We start from the raw sequence: 16,850 nt of genomic DNA, 5'->3' as shown, positions 1-16,850 counted from the left end.
TAATCAGATAAGCTTAGTATGCTACCATGCAAGGAGATGGATGGGAGAACCAGAAGGCAGATGTCTCCTGGGATGTAGTTCAGTTGCATCTAAGCAAAAAGGAAGAAAGGATCATGAGCATGAAATAATTGTTTTTAACTGAAATATTAAGGCAGTGACATACTGGGCACTGACACTGTAGTTACAAGCTCCACATATAACACACAAAATAATTTTTACAACACATGGGGAAAAGTCCAGTGGCATCAATATGCAATGATTATATTGAAAGAAGCTCCCAACAACATCCTTTAAAAATAACTTTTTTTTTCAGCAAGGAAATGAAACTAGCCTGTGCTTGAATAAAATTGATTAGGAACAGTGTGTAAAGAATACGAGAGAAGAAGAAAAAAAAATCATGGTTCTCCAGAAAGCTATGGGGATAGAATCAAGTAAATGGGGTCATAAGAGATTATCAAAAGCATATTTAATGGATATAAATATATTCCAGCCAAGTTTTGCAAATAGTAATTAAAACAGGAAACGACTTATCAGATTAAACTTTCTCTGAAAAATGATTAGGCTATGGTAAGAATCTTCTAAAACAACCATTCTCAACTGATTTTTTTAAAAAAAATTGTTATTAATTTATTCTTGTTACATCTCAATGGTTATCCCATCCCTTGTATCCTCTCATTCTTCTCTCTCTCCCATTTTCCCCTTATTCCCCTCCCCTATGACTGTTTCTGAGGGGGATTTCCTCCCCCTGTATATGCTCATAGGGTATCAAGTCTCTTCTTGGTACGAGAATAATTTACATCCAGTAGGACTTCCTGTTCCTATAGCTTCTTACCTATTGCTGTCTTGAAAACAGAGTATCTGTGAGTACCCAGAGGAGATCCTCAAATGACCGTGCCCACTAACATTCTCTGGAGCAGAAGCTCATGACGTGCATAAGCCAGAGCATGCAGGGCTCACGAGTGGCCAAGAGGCAGCACAGTCACCACATGGAAGCTGCTCATAGTCCGATAGGCCACCCTTTACCATGGTTCTGTGCCTCATCCCTCTTCAGGCTCTTGCAGGCAACCCTTCACCCATGCTCCTATTTATACATACATACATACATACATACATACATACATACATACATACATATATTGGGTCAGCAGCCCACACCTGGGTGGAATCGTTTCTTTGGTCTGTTGGTGCAAATGGATGCCCGTGCGCATTGCCCCAGGAAAAGTGCACACAGCACATGCCAGGAGCCCCTGCAGTCTTCACAGCAGGCTCGGCTGGTAAAGCACGTGTGCTTTCCCAGAGGTTGTTTGAGCTGCTCCCCCAAGCACAGAAACCCCCGGCCAGCTCTGAATTTTCTTCCGCTCCTAACACCTGTGTTAAGTGCTGTGCTTTCTTCCTTGTGACATTTGCTGACTTTTAGCTCTCCTTCCCGTTTCTACCTTCCCTAAAGGAAAGACTTAGAAACCTTGTCTGCCATTGCTATAATCTCAGACTTACAGATCACCTGACTGACAGCGCATGCTCACCAATATGTTTCACTGAGTGAACTCTTACGACCCCACTTACTTGACTCTATGCCCGAAGCTTTCTGGGGAACCATGATTTTTTTCCTTCTTCTCTCATATTCTTTTTTTTTTCCTCTCATATTCTTTACACACTGTTTCTAATCTATTTCATTCAAGCACAGACTAGTTTCATTTCCTTGCTGAAGCGTGTAACTGTTTACTCACCACTAGAAATCCTTCACACTAGCATCGAAGAGGAGCCACCAAGAAGCCTCACCTAGCTTTCACCATATCCCAGCATTGTGATTCAAAACAGGCTGTGTCTGTGTCCTTCATGTAACTCCTCAGGTCATGTGCTTGTGATACAGTGGCTCCACTATGCATTACCTTTACCTTATGAGTCCTTAAATGGCTCTTGGAAATGTACTGTTAATCCAAATCCACTGTCAGATGTTACGCCTTCAGCGAGTCTTATTTTCCTTGTAATATAGGTATGTGTGGATGCATGTCTTTTCCTTACTTTTCTACCCTTTATGAAGACCAATAACTATGCCCTACTTACCTTTTACCTCAAAGCATCTAATATCATCAACCCCTGTGTAATACCTACCAAAGGTAGGATATGGAGTTGGAAAAGAAATGGCAATTAAATTATCTTGAAAATGAAAGCCATAATGTTTTGAAACTCATAATAACTGGAAAGACTGAGTTCCGTCTGAATGTATGTCCTGAAGTTTGTTGCCTGCATATGTGAAATGGAAGCTACTAGGTTATTGTGAGTCTTTCCCTGCTATTTCTGGTAGAGAATGAGAAGAGGAGAATGAAGATCATTCGCTTTTATTCTCAGCAGCCAAATTGCTCAGCAGATGAAACATTAGCATTTGAACATATTTTAACATTAATGTTCAGCCAAGTCACAAAACTGCTATGTGGCAAGATTTAGGAAGGGTTCTTTGTGGTAAGATGTCTAAGATGTCTTGAGGGTTAGCGTTTACCATGCATTTAATGTATTAAGCTGATTGAAAAGAAAAAAAATATATATATATATATATGTGTGTGTGTGTGTGTGTGTGTGTGTGTGTGTGTGTGTGTGTGTATGTATGTATGTATGTATATATATTTTTTTCTCCAAACAAAAGCCACTTTCTGGAAAATATTGTAACTCAACTTTGTACTTTTGTCATTTTTTTGAGGGGGCCCTGAGTTCAGTAATCTTGACAAAAATCTGCACCTGAAGAGAGGAGGAGAGATAGTGCTGGTGCTTAGCCAGACTGTTTGGCATAGCTCTTTCTCGGGGGGGGGGGGGAGCGGGGAGGGGAGGCAGGGCTGCCTCCGAGGCCACTTTGTGCTTCACATACCCTGATTAGAGACAAGCTGGATGTGGGTTATGACATCTGAGAACCCTGGACAAACGTGGCTCATTGCACTGTAATCTGATTTCAGAATGGCTTATGCAACTCCCAGTCCTTGTAGAGGCTTTCCCACATTTCAGCATAACTGATGAATATTTCTTTTCTTCTTCTTCTTCTTCTTCTTCTTTTTGTTCAGGGAAGGAAAAAATTCTGCTCATTATTTGACAGAATAGGGCAGCCACCTCTTTGGAGTGAGGGCTGCATTATGAATCAGTGTTTTTCTGTTTCTTCCTTTCATTTACCTGCTGGTTTACTAGACACCCTGGGCGGCTCTGAAACCTCCCAATGACGTCAATGGGACAGAGAAATTGGAGCAGCAGAGACAGCTGCAATGCACCAAGTCTACTGAGGTTTTATTCTTTTCTCCCAGGGTGACATCGGAGACAGATATTATCAATCAAGCTCTTCTGGCTCAGCACCAATCAAAGGCATTTTATCATGCAAAGCAGTAAAAGCTGCAATTAAAACATTGGTTTGGCTTTTTCCCTAGGAATATTTTCTTCATGACAATTAATAATGCAATTAAAACTGAATTAAACAGGAGAATGCTTGCTAAAATATTGAACTGAAATATGGGAACCATTTTCTTTAATGTTTCATTTATCATATTATTTAAAAAGTACTCTGTAGTTTGTATTTTAAAATTCAGGCATCACCTTTCTCAAAAATTCAAATAAAAGACAATGTCCAAGAAATTTCCACATGTCACATAACCAGAACACTAGTGACATATGTAGTACAGCCTGCTTTTCTTTTAAGGAGTCAGTGGCATCGACTGTCCTGTGATAATTGGCTAAAATGAAACTGGTATTTGGTGAATTAACATTTTTTTCCCAAATCATTCAGAATAAGAACTAAAAGGAAGAAGAGAGAGCCAAATGATTTTTGTTGTTGATGAGCATAACATATTATTTACTAATTTTTAAAGCTCTCTTTCTAGCAATGATCTTTTATATTTGATCATATAATAACATACCGGAAGCTGAAAACACAACACTTAATGATATAGTTTTTAAAGCGGGATCTCTACTCTTTTTTCTCTATTTTTAAAAGAAAGCACCTTAAGCTACCAAAGATATCTAAATCACTCAGTCAATCTAATTAATAAAAATCCTCAAGGTAAGTAGTCTGTTTATTTTTAAAGTTTCTTATGCTGGCTAGGCATAGAATGTTCTCATCGGGGAGGTCGGTTCAGAGCCCACGGCAGCCTTGCTTCCTTGACCTAATACCTGGAAAGCTGGTTGGCAGATGTTAATGGCAATGTGCATATAACACGGAATGGAGACAAGTATATGCTCAGAAAGGCAGAAGACATCAATGTTAGTCTCTCGGTTTTGTAATCAAACCAACCAGATCCAAGGCCTTAGTCCAGAAAGTCAAACTGGCTGAGGGTGGCAGGCAATGCTTTCCAGCAACAGTCTACTATCCTCAAAGCATTCTCATCAGCTCCTATGCTTTTTTATCACCTGTTATCACATATGACATAAAAGTAGACCTAATAACAGACTCTGAAATAGGAAAGGCCATTGAATAAAGACTGAGCTATTTACTGTGGAACAAATAAGAGAGCATGTGCTTAAGGGTCAACACTGAGAGTTTGGGTTACGTGGAATGGAAAATGACAAATATCTTGCCAAATGGGTCATGTTTACCCATGGCTGGGACCTAAAATGTTCTTTATTATTTGGATTTAAACAAATAAATTCTGTTTTAAACCCTTTTCCATGAATTTGGCTGTGAAAGAGACAACTGATGCAGCTGAGCTTCCTACCAGATCCACCAGTGGATTCTTCATTTATGCTTTAAGCATAACAGTATTCAGACAGGCATGGACACCTAATAGATATGCCTGCGTACCGAGTCCGTCTCCTGTTAGTGTATACCCTTGAATGACTACATGTGCACAGTGTAATGGGATGAAATGACACACAAATGTCAGGCACTCTAAATGTGATCATTTCTGTTTTCAGATGTGTAAAATTGTGTATTACTGTTTCAGCAATTGTGCTAATGCTCTCTCTCTCTCTCTCTCTCTCTCTCTCTCTCTCTCTCTCTCTCTCTCTCTCTCTCTCTCTGTGTGTGTGTGTGTGTGTGTGTGTGTGTGTGTGTGTGTATGTGTATGTTCACAAGTCTATGTGTCTGTCTCTGTCTCTGTCTCTGTCTCTCACCTAGTAACATGAGAATCATTCTTACTTTCTGGAGCTCAACAGCACTATCAGTAGCAAACAAAACAAAAGCCCAATCAAATTAGGGCCATTTCACAGCTGTGGGAAACCAAGTCAGAGCCAATGGCCTGCTAAAGCTTGCTAGTACTGTAAAGGAGTCTAAATGCAAATTTACTGAGCTGCCAGGGCTCTTCCTCCTGGGCTTTTCTTGAGCTGGTTCCTCTTTCTGGCTCCGGGTCTGCTTTTTTTATGTCACCACTAAGAACTATGTCTGTAGCCTTGTTAGTGTTTCTCCTGTGTTAAGCTTAGTCTATTTGGTCATCCTTGTAAATCATCAATCTAGACACAGGGCTTCCTGCCCAAGACCTCAGTGTCTTCTCAAAGCTTTTGTGGGGGGAAAAAGTCTGTTTCCTAGCATGTCACAACAGACCTTACATTATATGCAGCTTGATTAATTTTCTACGTTTCCCTTCCTTGTGTGAGTCAGTATTCACCATGAAATCATCTTTCGAGTCTCTCAGTTTGCCACACTGTTTCAGGCTTGCACATATCTTCTGTCCTTCCCTCTTCTCAACTGCTACTTACTGTTAATAAAAGTCTCTATTATGGCCGATGCTGACCAGACCACAGACTGTATTTGGTCATATCTGCTCCCCGCCTACTTGACTTCATTCTGTAGAGTTAACACCTGCAGGTTACGTATTTCTTTGTCTCACTAGGCACAGTATGGCCTGTGGTTGTTGAAACATGCTAAATGGATCCATAGACATCATCATTTCTGATGTTACTTGTTCTATCTCACTGAGAAAGTTTTTAACTACCTTTTCATGGAACTGAGATGGGTTGATGTGGGGAACACACTGGCCATAGGCCCTAGGGTCTGGGTATTGTTTCCACTGAGGAAATAGGTATTTGTTGGCTTCAAGAGCCATGATAAGAGATACTACAAGTTCTAGAATTTGGCTCAAATAAATGGATTCAAAATCCACATATTTTTATGCCAAATTTTTCCATTGTAAGGCTCAGAGATAGAGAGGAGTCAAAGAAGCTCTGGTGAGGATAATGAGCTCTGACTTAATCAGCTTGGGGTGGGGTGGGAGTCAGATGTTTTTCCCTCGTAAAGGTTGTAGTTGAAAACAGAGAACATACACTGTAAAGGTCCTCTGTCCTGGTAAGAAGTGCACAGTGTACCTTGTCAAGCCATCAATGCAGTGCAGCTAGATGTGGGAGTCTACCCAGACTGCACATTGAGCCAATTAGTCTTCTGTTGACAGCTAGACTAATCCAAATGAGCTGGATGTCTTGTATTATTTATTGAGTCATTCATTTAGCACATATTGATTGACAGCTGTACCATCCTAGACATTGTAGATTCAAATAGGATAACTCATTCTTGTTAAATATCTATTGGAGTATAGCTTTTCCCCCTTATAACACATTTTGGTGTAATGGTCAGATAATGTAGAGTACTTCTTTTATCATTGGGCAGCCTTCTCTTTCTAAGCCATGCTACTGGGTCTTCTCCACATAACATAGGCTTTTCCCCTTCATTTTGTTGTACTATTAGCCATCTTGTGCACTACAAATGGTCTACTGATAACTAGGGCTCCTTCTAGGTATGCATAACTTCTTCTCTAGTCTGCAGTTATCCATTTTCCATATGAATTTTTTTACATAAATGACTTGCTGATTGAGTTTCCATGACAAGACTGATGAATACTAACAAATCACTGGCTTTAAAGAAGATAGCAATAAAAAGTGAAGGTAGATCCTCACTGATAGATGATTGATGTCCATCAGATGGATGTTGAACATACAAGATTCCAAAGTTGATGAGAAGAGCCATATCTCTCACTCATTTACTATGATTTCTGTTTATCTTATATAGTTCCTCTTTACCCATAGTAAAAATATCATTTAAAAACTTGCTGACTGCTGTAGTAGGCAATCAAAATATTTTCAGATAAGATCATTAGTCATCAACAAACTGAGTAATAAATGTTTTCTGCTTATAAAGGTCACAAAAGAATGTAAATATACTCATTAACTAAAATTTAAATATTTAGATGCTTATAAACGATAACTTAAAAGTTAAAATCATTATCAAGAAATCAGTAATTTGGCAAATTGCATTTCACGCATTCCGAAAGAGCAAGCATTTTAGAGTCATGCAGAAGTGAATTTTCATTCAGATTTTGCTCAGTATGTGTTCCTGGAAAACTAACTTCATCAAAGCTCCATCTGTAATATGAAGATAGGAGCACCCAGTGAGCACTTTCTCCTGAGGAACAACAGGTCAGTGGACAGAAGGTACTCTACTCTGGCAAAGGTAGATATTTTATGTTTTTAAACAATATGACATATTTTCATTTATTTACAGTTTATTTTTGAGGAGAGAAATGAAAAATCACCAAAGGGTGATTTCACAGTATTCCCCCTACCCTTGACTTTTCCTAACTAATATATAAGACATATACATATGTATACACACACACACACACAGACACACACATACACACACAGATACACACACATACACACACACACACACACCATGCTCTTAATGCTCTTGTTAAAAAATTGCCATTGTGACAAAAGATTATAGTACTAGAGTATGTGGGTTATAATTCCCACTTTAAGATGGGTCCTATCTTAGAAAGCGTTTTTTGAGGACCTTCTGAAATATCACTCGGTTTTCCCTTAAACATGCTTCCTATGGATGCTCATGTGGACCACTATGAAGCTTCATCTACCTCATGAGCCATTATAACACCCACTTTTTAAAGACTGCAGGGCATCGCGAAAGCCTTTGATTGATTGCTTGGAAATCAATGAAACACCGGCCTTGAGCTGAAGTTCCTAAAATGTCACAGCACCTGAACATTTACTACATGCAGGACAGACACAGCTCTGAGTTGCCATGTTTTAACTGTAGCTTACAATACTGCTCAGAGTCAGCCAGATGTTTCAGTGCTTGGAAACTTTGTTGCTATTGGCTTACAGAAGGTAGCAACATCTTAGTTTGGAAATGAGCCACTCTTCAGGCCTAGTATTCCAGGAGTAAGAGACCAAAAGAACAAGACTGGTTGTGTGTCATCTGTACAAAACCACTGAATCATCTGGACATGACTATGTTTCAAGTTGTACAATGATCTCACACACACACACACACACACACACACACACACACACACACACACACGTTTAAGTATTTGCTAAGTGATATATTTGCTATATGCTGTTAGTATAAGCACACACACACACACACACACCACACACACACACACATATATATACATATAGATACATCTGTCTATACCATCTATATCTACGTATCTATATCTAAGTGTCAATTAACAGGACTGAAAAAATTCTCTCTCTCATGGAGATCACATTCCATTTCACTACACTGAGTAATAAGGGAGGTGTGGGAGCATACGTAAATAAAATGTAGGAGCCATATTGTAGGCTTTGTCTCGGTTTAGAGTCAGTCATGCCCTTTTCTGTGTCTATATAGAGGGCCTCCCTCACACTCAGCCCCCAGAGACATGGGGTACAGATGGAAACTAGTCTATGGTGAAGCCTGAGCTAACTTTATGGGGCTTCAAGGAACGTCACCCACAGTTCTTCCACGGCCTCAGGTGATTTTCACCCACTAGGGTATAAGGAAAGACCTGCTGGATGGGAGTGAGGCAAGGATATGTCTTTATTAAGTGTTCCACCAATAGGGCCATTGACCACGTCAAGCACAGCAGAGAAACAAGCTTAATAATATCAGTTAGTGAACGAATGCACTTTCTAGCAAAAGAGAAGGGAAATTGTGAGGGTAGCTGTAATTAGGATACTTCTTTACATACCACCTACACTGAATCATTCATGAATTTAAATAATATTTTGCTTGAAGTTGAGCTAACTTGCATAAAATATTTTAGTATTGCTTTACTGAAAACTGATGGGACAGACACGGTAATTCGAAAATTCACGTTTAGTTGTTGACGCAAGTACCTATAAAATGATATAGTGATTCATTTTATGGCTTGAATATCTTTTTTAAATTGCTTAATTTCATCTATGATATAATTTGGATTAGTTGAGGAACCTAGGTGAAACGTTTCTAACTAGCATGAGGACATTAAATTCCAGGGCCATCCTAAAAATGAAGTTTCATGCCTCAGGTCGACCATGATTAGCCTAACAGCACTTATTCTGCGATGCTGCATGCCAGGCGGGAGTGGACACAAAGTGCATGGGCCTACTACAACCTTTAACCAGTACTGAGGGCAAGACCTGCCAAGCCTGTGGTATTATAGGCAGAGTTCTCGAAATCACTCCTAGTTTTGCTAATGCTTTGCCAGATGACCTCCAAGTCTTGGGGTCTTTGTTGCAGTCGGCTTGGGGAACTTTGCCCGATTTATTGATCTAACTGTGCAATAAAAAGGAAACCATATCTCTGACAGGGAGGAAGGTCTTAGGAGAAAGCTAGCATCCCTTCTTGTAATCAACTCTGAGGATCATTTTAGATCTTCTACTGAACCGGTAGCCCAAGAGTCTGTTTTGACCAGCTTAGAAGTCTTAGGTACCTTTTAGATGGAATGAGAACGCAATTCCTTCTTGATCTTTTGTCTGCTGAGGAAAAAAATCTTTTGCATGACACTTCAGGGAAATGATCTCATAGGGTCCGTTTTTCTGTCCCCAAGTCAACACAAGTGCATCTGTGTTTCTTTCAGCCCCCAACCCCTCTTCACACTCAGCTCCGGGCAGAGCACAGTGAGCATGTGATGAATGATAAATGATTGCCATAAGAGCACACTCTGCCTCAGCAGGCTGTGGGAAATTCCGTTAAATAGCAGAGAAAGAAAACAACTGTAGTTCTTTAAGAGTCATGTGCATTTTCATTTCTCTCAGAAGCAGGGTTGCAGACGCATCTTTCTGCTTCTTTTATGTGTGGCTAAAGTCTCAGGAGGAGGATGCTATCTACAGCACCAAAAAGGAATCGTCCTGGCTGTCTATAAATAAATCAGCTGTTTATTGAAATGAATTTTTCTTCTGTCTGTACCTACCAGGGCCTATGAGCAAAAGATAGTGCATTGATATTATATGAATATTCAGAGTTCACTGGCTTTTCTCTTTGTCACAGGATCTTAGTTTCAGGCAGGTTTTTGTTTTTGTTTTTTGTTTTTTTTTCCTCTCCTGGTGTGGAGGTGGTTAGAGCAAAGGGTTATTTCTGAGCTACAGAAAAGCCGAGTTTCACAACAGAACCATACACAGAATTATAAACTAATGGTTGTTAGGATTGGTTTCTGCACCGTTTGACCATTAGCTTCTGCTTGGAGTTGAGCAGTGGTTAATACATTTTGCCAGGCTCTATGGATTTTCTCTTAGTTCAGAGAATACATATTTTACTCATTTCTGGTAAAGTTAACAAATTTGTATCTTAGATCTTCATGCGGATGGCACTGAATTAATCTCATCATCTGACCTATGGGATGCACTAAGTGTAAGTGCGACCCACGTTTAAGGAGTAACATAGACCTAAGTAGATGACTGGGAAATAAGTGAATGGGGTGCACTTTACTGTGTACATCACCCTTGTTATTGAACGATTTCATCCAAGATCCCTTTAAAGTCTAGTTCTTGTAGAGTATTAGAATGATTATTTACATAGAATTTACTAAGGTGAGCGTAACTGAAAAGAGGAAAGTACAGTTTTATTTGTCTTCTGAGTTTGATATTAGTTGTAGTTCAATAGAAAAAAACGTAGGTAAACTAACTTTATAAGCTATGTAAGTCACATGGGTTCAACTGGAGTAAATTCACTCTTAACTCTTAAGGGGTTGTATAAAGAGATATCAGTCACAAATTGTAGACTTATGTTTCTTATTCAGGTTTCTAAGCCTTCCACTGTCAAAATTTGAAAATATTTTCTCACGTATAACTCAGCAGTTTAATTGCAATCCCATTTCCCATTGCTACACCTCAAAGATCACAGAGAAAGGCAAACTGACTCTTGTGGGCTTAGCAGCACTTGTCTAAATTTTGCCCTGTTAAAATAGAACACAACTCTATTTCTTTGGAAGTACCCCCTGGCTTCCATAGAAACCACCCTAAGCAGCCCCCGCCTCCAGGCTGGTGTCTCATTGAGCGGTGGCATCCTTTGCTGCTTAGAGATACTTGTGGGCTCATCAGGGCTCTCAGAGCAGAGCAGAAACTGTTGTGAGGCTCAGCCTGCTTGGTCTACCATTTCAGTGTTGTTTCAAGCCATCACTTCACTGTTTGTGATTGTGGACAGCAGTAGCCCCTCCACCACCAAACTGAATCCGCCTCTGCTGTCATGAAGGTCTGTCTTTGATTTTCATTTTATCCATGGCTTAATTATCCATCAATAGTCTAGTAATGAGTCACTTCTTTTATGACTATATTGGACTCAAGTTTATCTGTGTACCCAGGGCAAAGTATGCATATATGTTTTGCTGTTATAACATCCCAATTTACAGTAGTTCATTTATTTTTTATGTTTATCCTATCTGATAATTATACAGCTAATATTTCTGAAAACCCAATGCAATGGCTGATTAATAATAAATGCTGAACAAACATATATTGGAAAGACAAGTCAAGCAGCCATTTTGAGGAATAAGTGAAGCTTTTAAAAATTTGAATTGTATAGTACATTACAACTAAAAAGATAGGAATTTTCAATAATTGGTTAAAAAACTCACAGATAATATGGAAAAGACGAAAGGATATTTTGAGTTCTTTGGACCAAATTCTACATTAAGTACTTCTGTATCTCATTTAAATGCCACAGTCAGACATATCATACCCAAAATTACTTTTTTATTTTGCTTCTAATATGAGCTTGTGTTTGGGATGCTTCATTAGTGCTGGGACCTGCCATGGTATTGGCCATTGGCTCCCAATCTTCACAGCACTTTAAGGCAAGCCCTGAAAGTTCACTTACAGTCAAGGAAACTGAAGTCCTCACCCATCCACACTCATACACCTGGCAAACAAGGAGCTGAATTTTCCTGTGGTGTGGATGAAGTTCGGTTAGGAAGTCCTGTCTCATTGGAACAGCATCTCCCTCTCTACACTGCTCCTCAGCTGCCCACCGAGCTCCCAAAGGCATTTCATCCCCAAAGAGGATTTGTGATCAAAGAAGGTTAATTCAACATTTCTCTTCTTAAAACAGTCCACCTTCTAGAAGTTACAGCTACATTGTCCACATAGCCACGGTTCTGAGGAACGCAAACCCGTTCAGCAGTTAAACAAGTGTGTTCTGCCTCCTTGCCATTTCTTTGCAGAGCATTGGTGTTCTGCTCGGGGAAGCACATGACCGCCTTAAACTGGCAAAAAGGAGATTGGGAACTAAAGGAGATGGACGTGCATCCATCGCTAGCATATGTCGAGTTCTTTGAAGCAGATACCGCGCTAAGCACTTTTATATCTCATTAAAGAGCATGGTCAGACACGTTTATATTAAAACGGGAGGAAAATAGTTCCTTTTTTGATCTAAATAATCAAATTTCTCTTTGAGACTCAACATTTATGAGGGAATAACAAGAACTCTAAGTTCCTTTTCCTTGCATGCCTCCTACATTCTAGAAAAAAATGTTATCAGGAAAAAAAAAAGGATGGTTCAACGTTTGAGGACTAATTACGCGCAAAATGAAGAATCAGAGGACCAAGGTTTCCTTATTTACTCGTAAACATTGCTGAAAATGAATGTAGCAAGGAGTCCTAAGCCAGAGACTCCTGTGTCAGTCATTATGGTGACCATCCTCTCTGTCCTCTAGAACCACTGTATGTAATGCTCGTTTAAAATGTATGCACAAATTTCTTTTGAACACATGGGTCTGGAGTTGTCCAACGGCACTAATCAGCTCAGGACAAACCAACAAGTCTCTGCCTGGTTCTGATCTGTGCTATTGTTTGTCTCTCCATCCACCTGTAATTCCATAGTTCTTCAAGCCATTAGCCCACAAAATGGAGTCGCAGTTCATAGGCAACAGATATATTTTAAACAGTGCAAACTAATTTAGGTCTCTTTTACAGCTCAGGGGTACATGGTTAGAGCTCGGCTGTAGCACAATTGTAGAGTTCCCTAGGTTCCGTGCCCGGTATTGCCAAAATAAATAAACAAAAAGTACAAGATTATAAACATAACTCATGAACCACATAAAATATGTATTTAGACATGGTTTTAAAAGTATTCACAGTTTTATAATAACTGCTTATTACCTTCTATTTCTTTTTGTAAGAGTTTAATATGTGAAATGTTTTTAAATGAAGAGTTATTTTAAACTTCAAGTCAAGAAAAATTAATATTCACAAATCACTCTGACTCGAAAGGCACATTACTTATTATTATGGAAAAACTCCATTCAACTCACTCTCTATTGCTAAAATTTAAAAAAATAAGAAAATAAAGAACTTTTACTATATGAAAAAAGTAAAAACTTTCACTATGCTCAAAACCTTGTACAATTTTACAGAGCCCACATTTCCCCCTAAGCATCTGCTTATTTGAAATTTCTCGTCACTAGTGTTTAAGCATGAAGCCACCTCCCAGTTCTGCCTGTGAAGTGTCAGATCAGGTTTGCAGCTACAGCAACACCTACCATATCCACGAGTGTCGCCTGGGAGGAGGCAAGTCGCTCACGTGCAGCATCCTGAACCGGTACACTGTCAGCCCACCGCTCAGCAACTTAGCTCATCTCCGTGCGTTTCCCTGTGTTCGCTGCCAGAGTTTCTACTGAGCTCTTTGTCCGTTCATTTTTCTCTCTGATGGCATGCCACTTTCCATTGCAGAGTAGAGATCTTTCCAGTGTGAGTAGGAATGACTTAGCAATCGACACACAAGATTGCAGAGGACCATCGCAAGTAGCTTCCTTTAGAAATCAGATGAGGAAATTGATGTGCAGCCAGAGCTGCCTGAGAGCTTCCCGTGGGGTGTGTAGCACTGCATGCAGTTTACCTCAGAGAAGCAAAGAATTTGAGTATCCAAAACTGCAGAAAACCCCCCTTTAAACAGTATTCATTTTGTCCCTCGCTCTGTGTTTTCTCTTCCATCCCTGGTGATATGTCAGCACATTTGGGGGTTTTCTTTCAGCTGAAGTTCACAGTGCTCACATTAATCAAATGGACTCTCTCTTTCCACCCTTTGCGTTGCATTTTGAGCTATTGAACCGCCTGTCTGACTTGTTCTGCATTGTTTAGCCCATTCAGTACACGATGAGAGAACACCTAAGACGCGGGGTCATGTTTCCTGAATGACATATGTTAGACTACAGCCACTGAGAAACCCTGGAGAGATTTTAAGTCCTTTTCATTGCAGAGGATTACAGCGCAAAGAAAATGTCTGTGTTACACAAAGAAATAACAGTGAGACTGGAATAATGAATTCAACTTTCAGGCTTCGGTGGGCTCTCCTGGCTGCTCTCAGCATGCTAGTGTGCATTTAAACTTCTGCCTCTGGCCCAGGAGGCTTGGGCTTTCAGAAGATGTGAAGTCTTACAAGGCACAGGATCATCATTAACTCCACATGGCAGTACGAGATTCAAAAGCCCCCCCCCCACGACTGCCCTCAGGGAACCAAGGTGATAAAGTATTCTCCAAAGACCTTCAACAGGGAGGACAGGGGTGCCAGCATTCAGCATTTTTATGTGGAATATGGTCATTGCTTCTACTAGCAACAGCGATCTGCAGTCAAATGAGAAATGAAGCTTCCTTGGCGTTCCTTTATTTTTTGTTTTTGGGCTTTATTCTTATTTATTATTCTTATGAGTATCAACATTTTACATTCTGATGATGGGGTATTTTAACTGGATCCAAGTTCCTGGAAAGGTTGTTTGGTTTATTTCAGCTTTTCTTCCACTTCTTTGCTTCCTAGCATTCATTATGCCCCAGAGAAAGAAGCCGACCTTAGGGGAAAAAAACTCATCTTCCATGATGGCAACAACTGGTGTGTGTGTGTGTGTGTGTGTGTGTGTGTGTGTGTGTGTGTGTGTGTATGTGTGTGTATGTGTGTGTGTGTATGATATGAGAAGGTCAAATATTAGACATGAAAACCAGTTTTCTAGTTGATTTTTGTACCCTTGTGCTGCTGCAGTTTGTTTTCAGAATAATGCCCAGAAAATTCCTTTAAAACCCAAATTACAGATCATCCACCAGTCTGAACTTTGCAGCTCGTCTCCACTATCTTCAAAACCAGAACCAAAGTCGTCATGATAATCTCAAGTGCCAGATGTCTTCTTGTCATCTCAGATTGCTGTTCCCTCTCTCTCTCTCTCTCATGCTTAACCAGGGGGGCTTTGTTGCTCCTATACCATGGCCAGGTTCTCTTGCCTCAGAAAATATTCAGTGGCCATTTTTCTGGTTTTTGTTTGCTTGTTTTTTGTTTTTGTTTTTTTAAAGAGGCTCTATAAGGGCTGAAAAAGCTAGAAGTCATGGCACACATTTTTATGATCTCAGTACTTGAGGCTGAGGCAGGAGGATTAGGCTACAAAGTGAAATCGGGTGTCATAAACACCATCAGTAACAAATCCCTCCCAAACAAAACAAAACATCCTCTCTGAGTGAGCGTGTACTCATATTTTCTCAAGTCATTGCTTTAATGTCAACTCCTTATAGAGGCTGAGCCTGGCCATCCCGCTTTTGCAATCTGTACTTGGCCATATCATCTCTCACAAAATCTGTCACTAATGTAGGATTTGATATGCATCACGTTTGTATCACTGCAGAAAGACACCCCAAAAAAAGAATGTGAAAGAAATAGAGTATGTAATCCTGTCACTGCATAATTGTCAGGGTCTACTTATTGTCTACCGTAACGTAGGTGCTCAATAAATGTTTGCTGAAAAATTAACTAATTCATAAGTTGAGATGAATGCCAGCCCACAAGTTTACAGGTAACAAACAGAAGACAGCTGGCTTAATTTGTAGCTAAATGTAAGTGACTTTTTTTGTGAAAGGACTGTTTTGGGTCAGAATAACTTGTGTCCAGGATATAACCACATGCCTGAGTGTTAATGTGTGTAGTGTTTTCCCTCTCCCTAAAACCTGAGTCATCGTTAATGCTACTCTGGTTGGCCAGTGACATCTGCTGCCTCCTCCCCCGGCACTGGAGCCACAAACCTCTGCCACCATGCACATATGCTGGGACCCAAATCCAGAGCCTCATTCTTCTGCAGCAAGCGCTCTACCACAAAGCCATCGTCCCTGCCCCAGTGTAACTCTTGTAGGAAAGGCTTACATTTCCTAGCGGTAAGGGAATTAATCAATACAATTATTGATCAACACTCAATGGGGAGGAAGGAGATGCTGGTGACTGAGGATCAGAAAACTTACCATGTAATAAGGGGACTTCTGAATTCACTACTAAAGGATTGCTTTTATGTGAAGAAGGAAAGGTAAATTTTACAAAGGTTACCTGGGAAATCTTTGGCGAGAAATATTAACAGACAAAATGTGGCTCATTCATCACATCCCTGACACTAGCTCATTCCTGCACCCAAAGTGACAGAGTAGGGTTTTACTCTTGATAAGTGGATAAAAAAAGATCACCTTATTTTCTTTTGCAGCTTGAAATGATTAACAAATGAAGTTATGCTCCTTTTATTTTAAATAATACATTAAGTTATGGTTCACTTGCTGTAGAACTTATAAAGGGTCCAGTTTCAGTATGTCTACAAGCATTTACTGGTTACCTTTATCAAATTTCTTAATATTGTCATCACCCCTAAAGAGATACAATTTCTATCCATCACCAT

General features: G+C 39.9%; 1 protein-coding gene across 3 annotated transcripts in view; it reads right to left on the bottom strand.

The window, feature by feature from the left end:
* PDE4B (phosphodiesterase 4B) overlaps positions 1-16,850 on the bottom strand; it is a 540,265-nt gene that overhangs the window by 170,833 nt on the left and 352,582 nt on the right. The window contains exon 1 of one of the 3 annotated variants that reach the window (XM_084786196.1): positions 13,701-13,994. The exons of the other annotated variants lie outside the window; for them this stretch is intronic. Coding sequence (XP_084642322.1) covers positions 13,701-13,750 — 50 coding nt within the window. The 5' untranslated portion in view covers positions 13,751-13,994. Of the gene's footprint in view, positions 1-13,700; positions 13,995-16,850 lie in introns of those variants that run through there. 3 annotated transcript variants of the gene reach the window in all.

This window comes from Acomys minous (genome assembly GCF_964271855.1).
Source record: "Acomys minous genome assembly, chromosome: 6".
Lineage (NCBI taxonomy): Eukaryota > Metazoa > Chordata > Mammalia > Rodentia > Muridae > Acomys > Acomys minous.
Note: the sequence above shows the minus strand (reverse complement) of the source record. Positions and strands in the feature narration are given on the sequence as shown.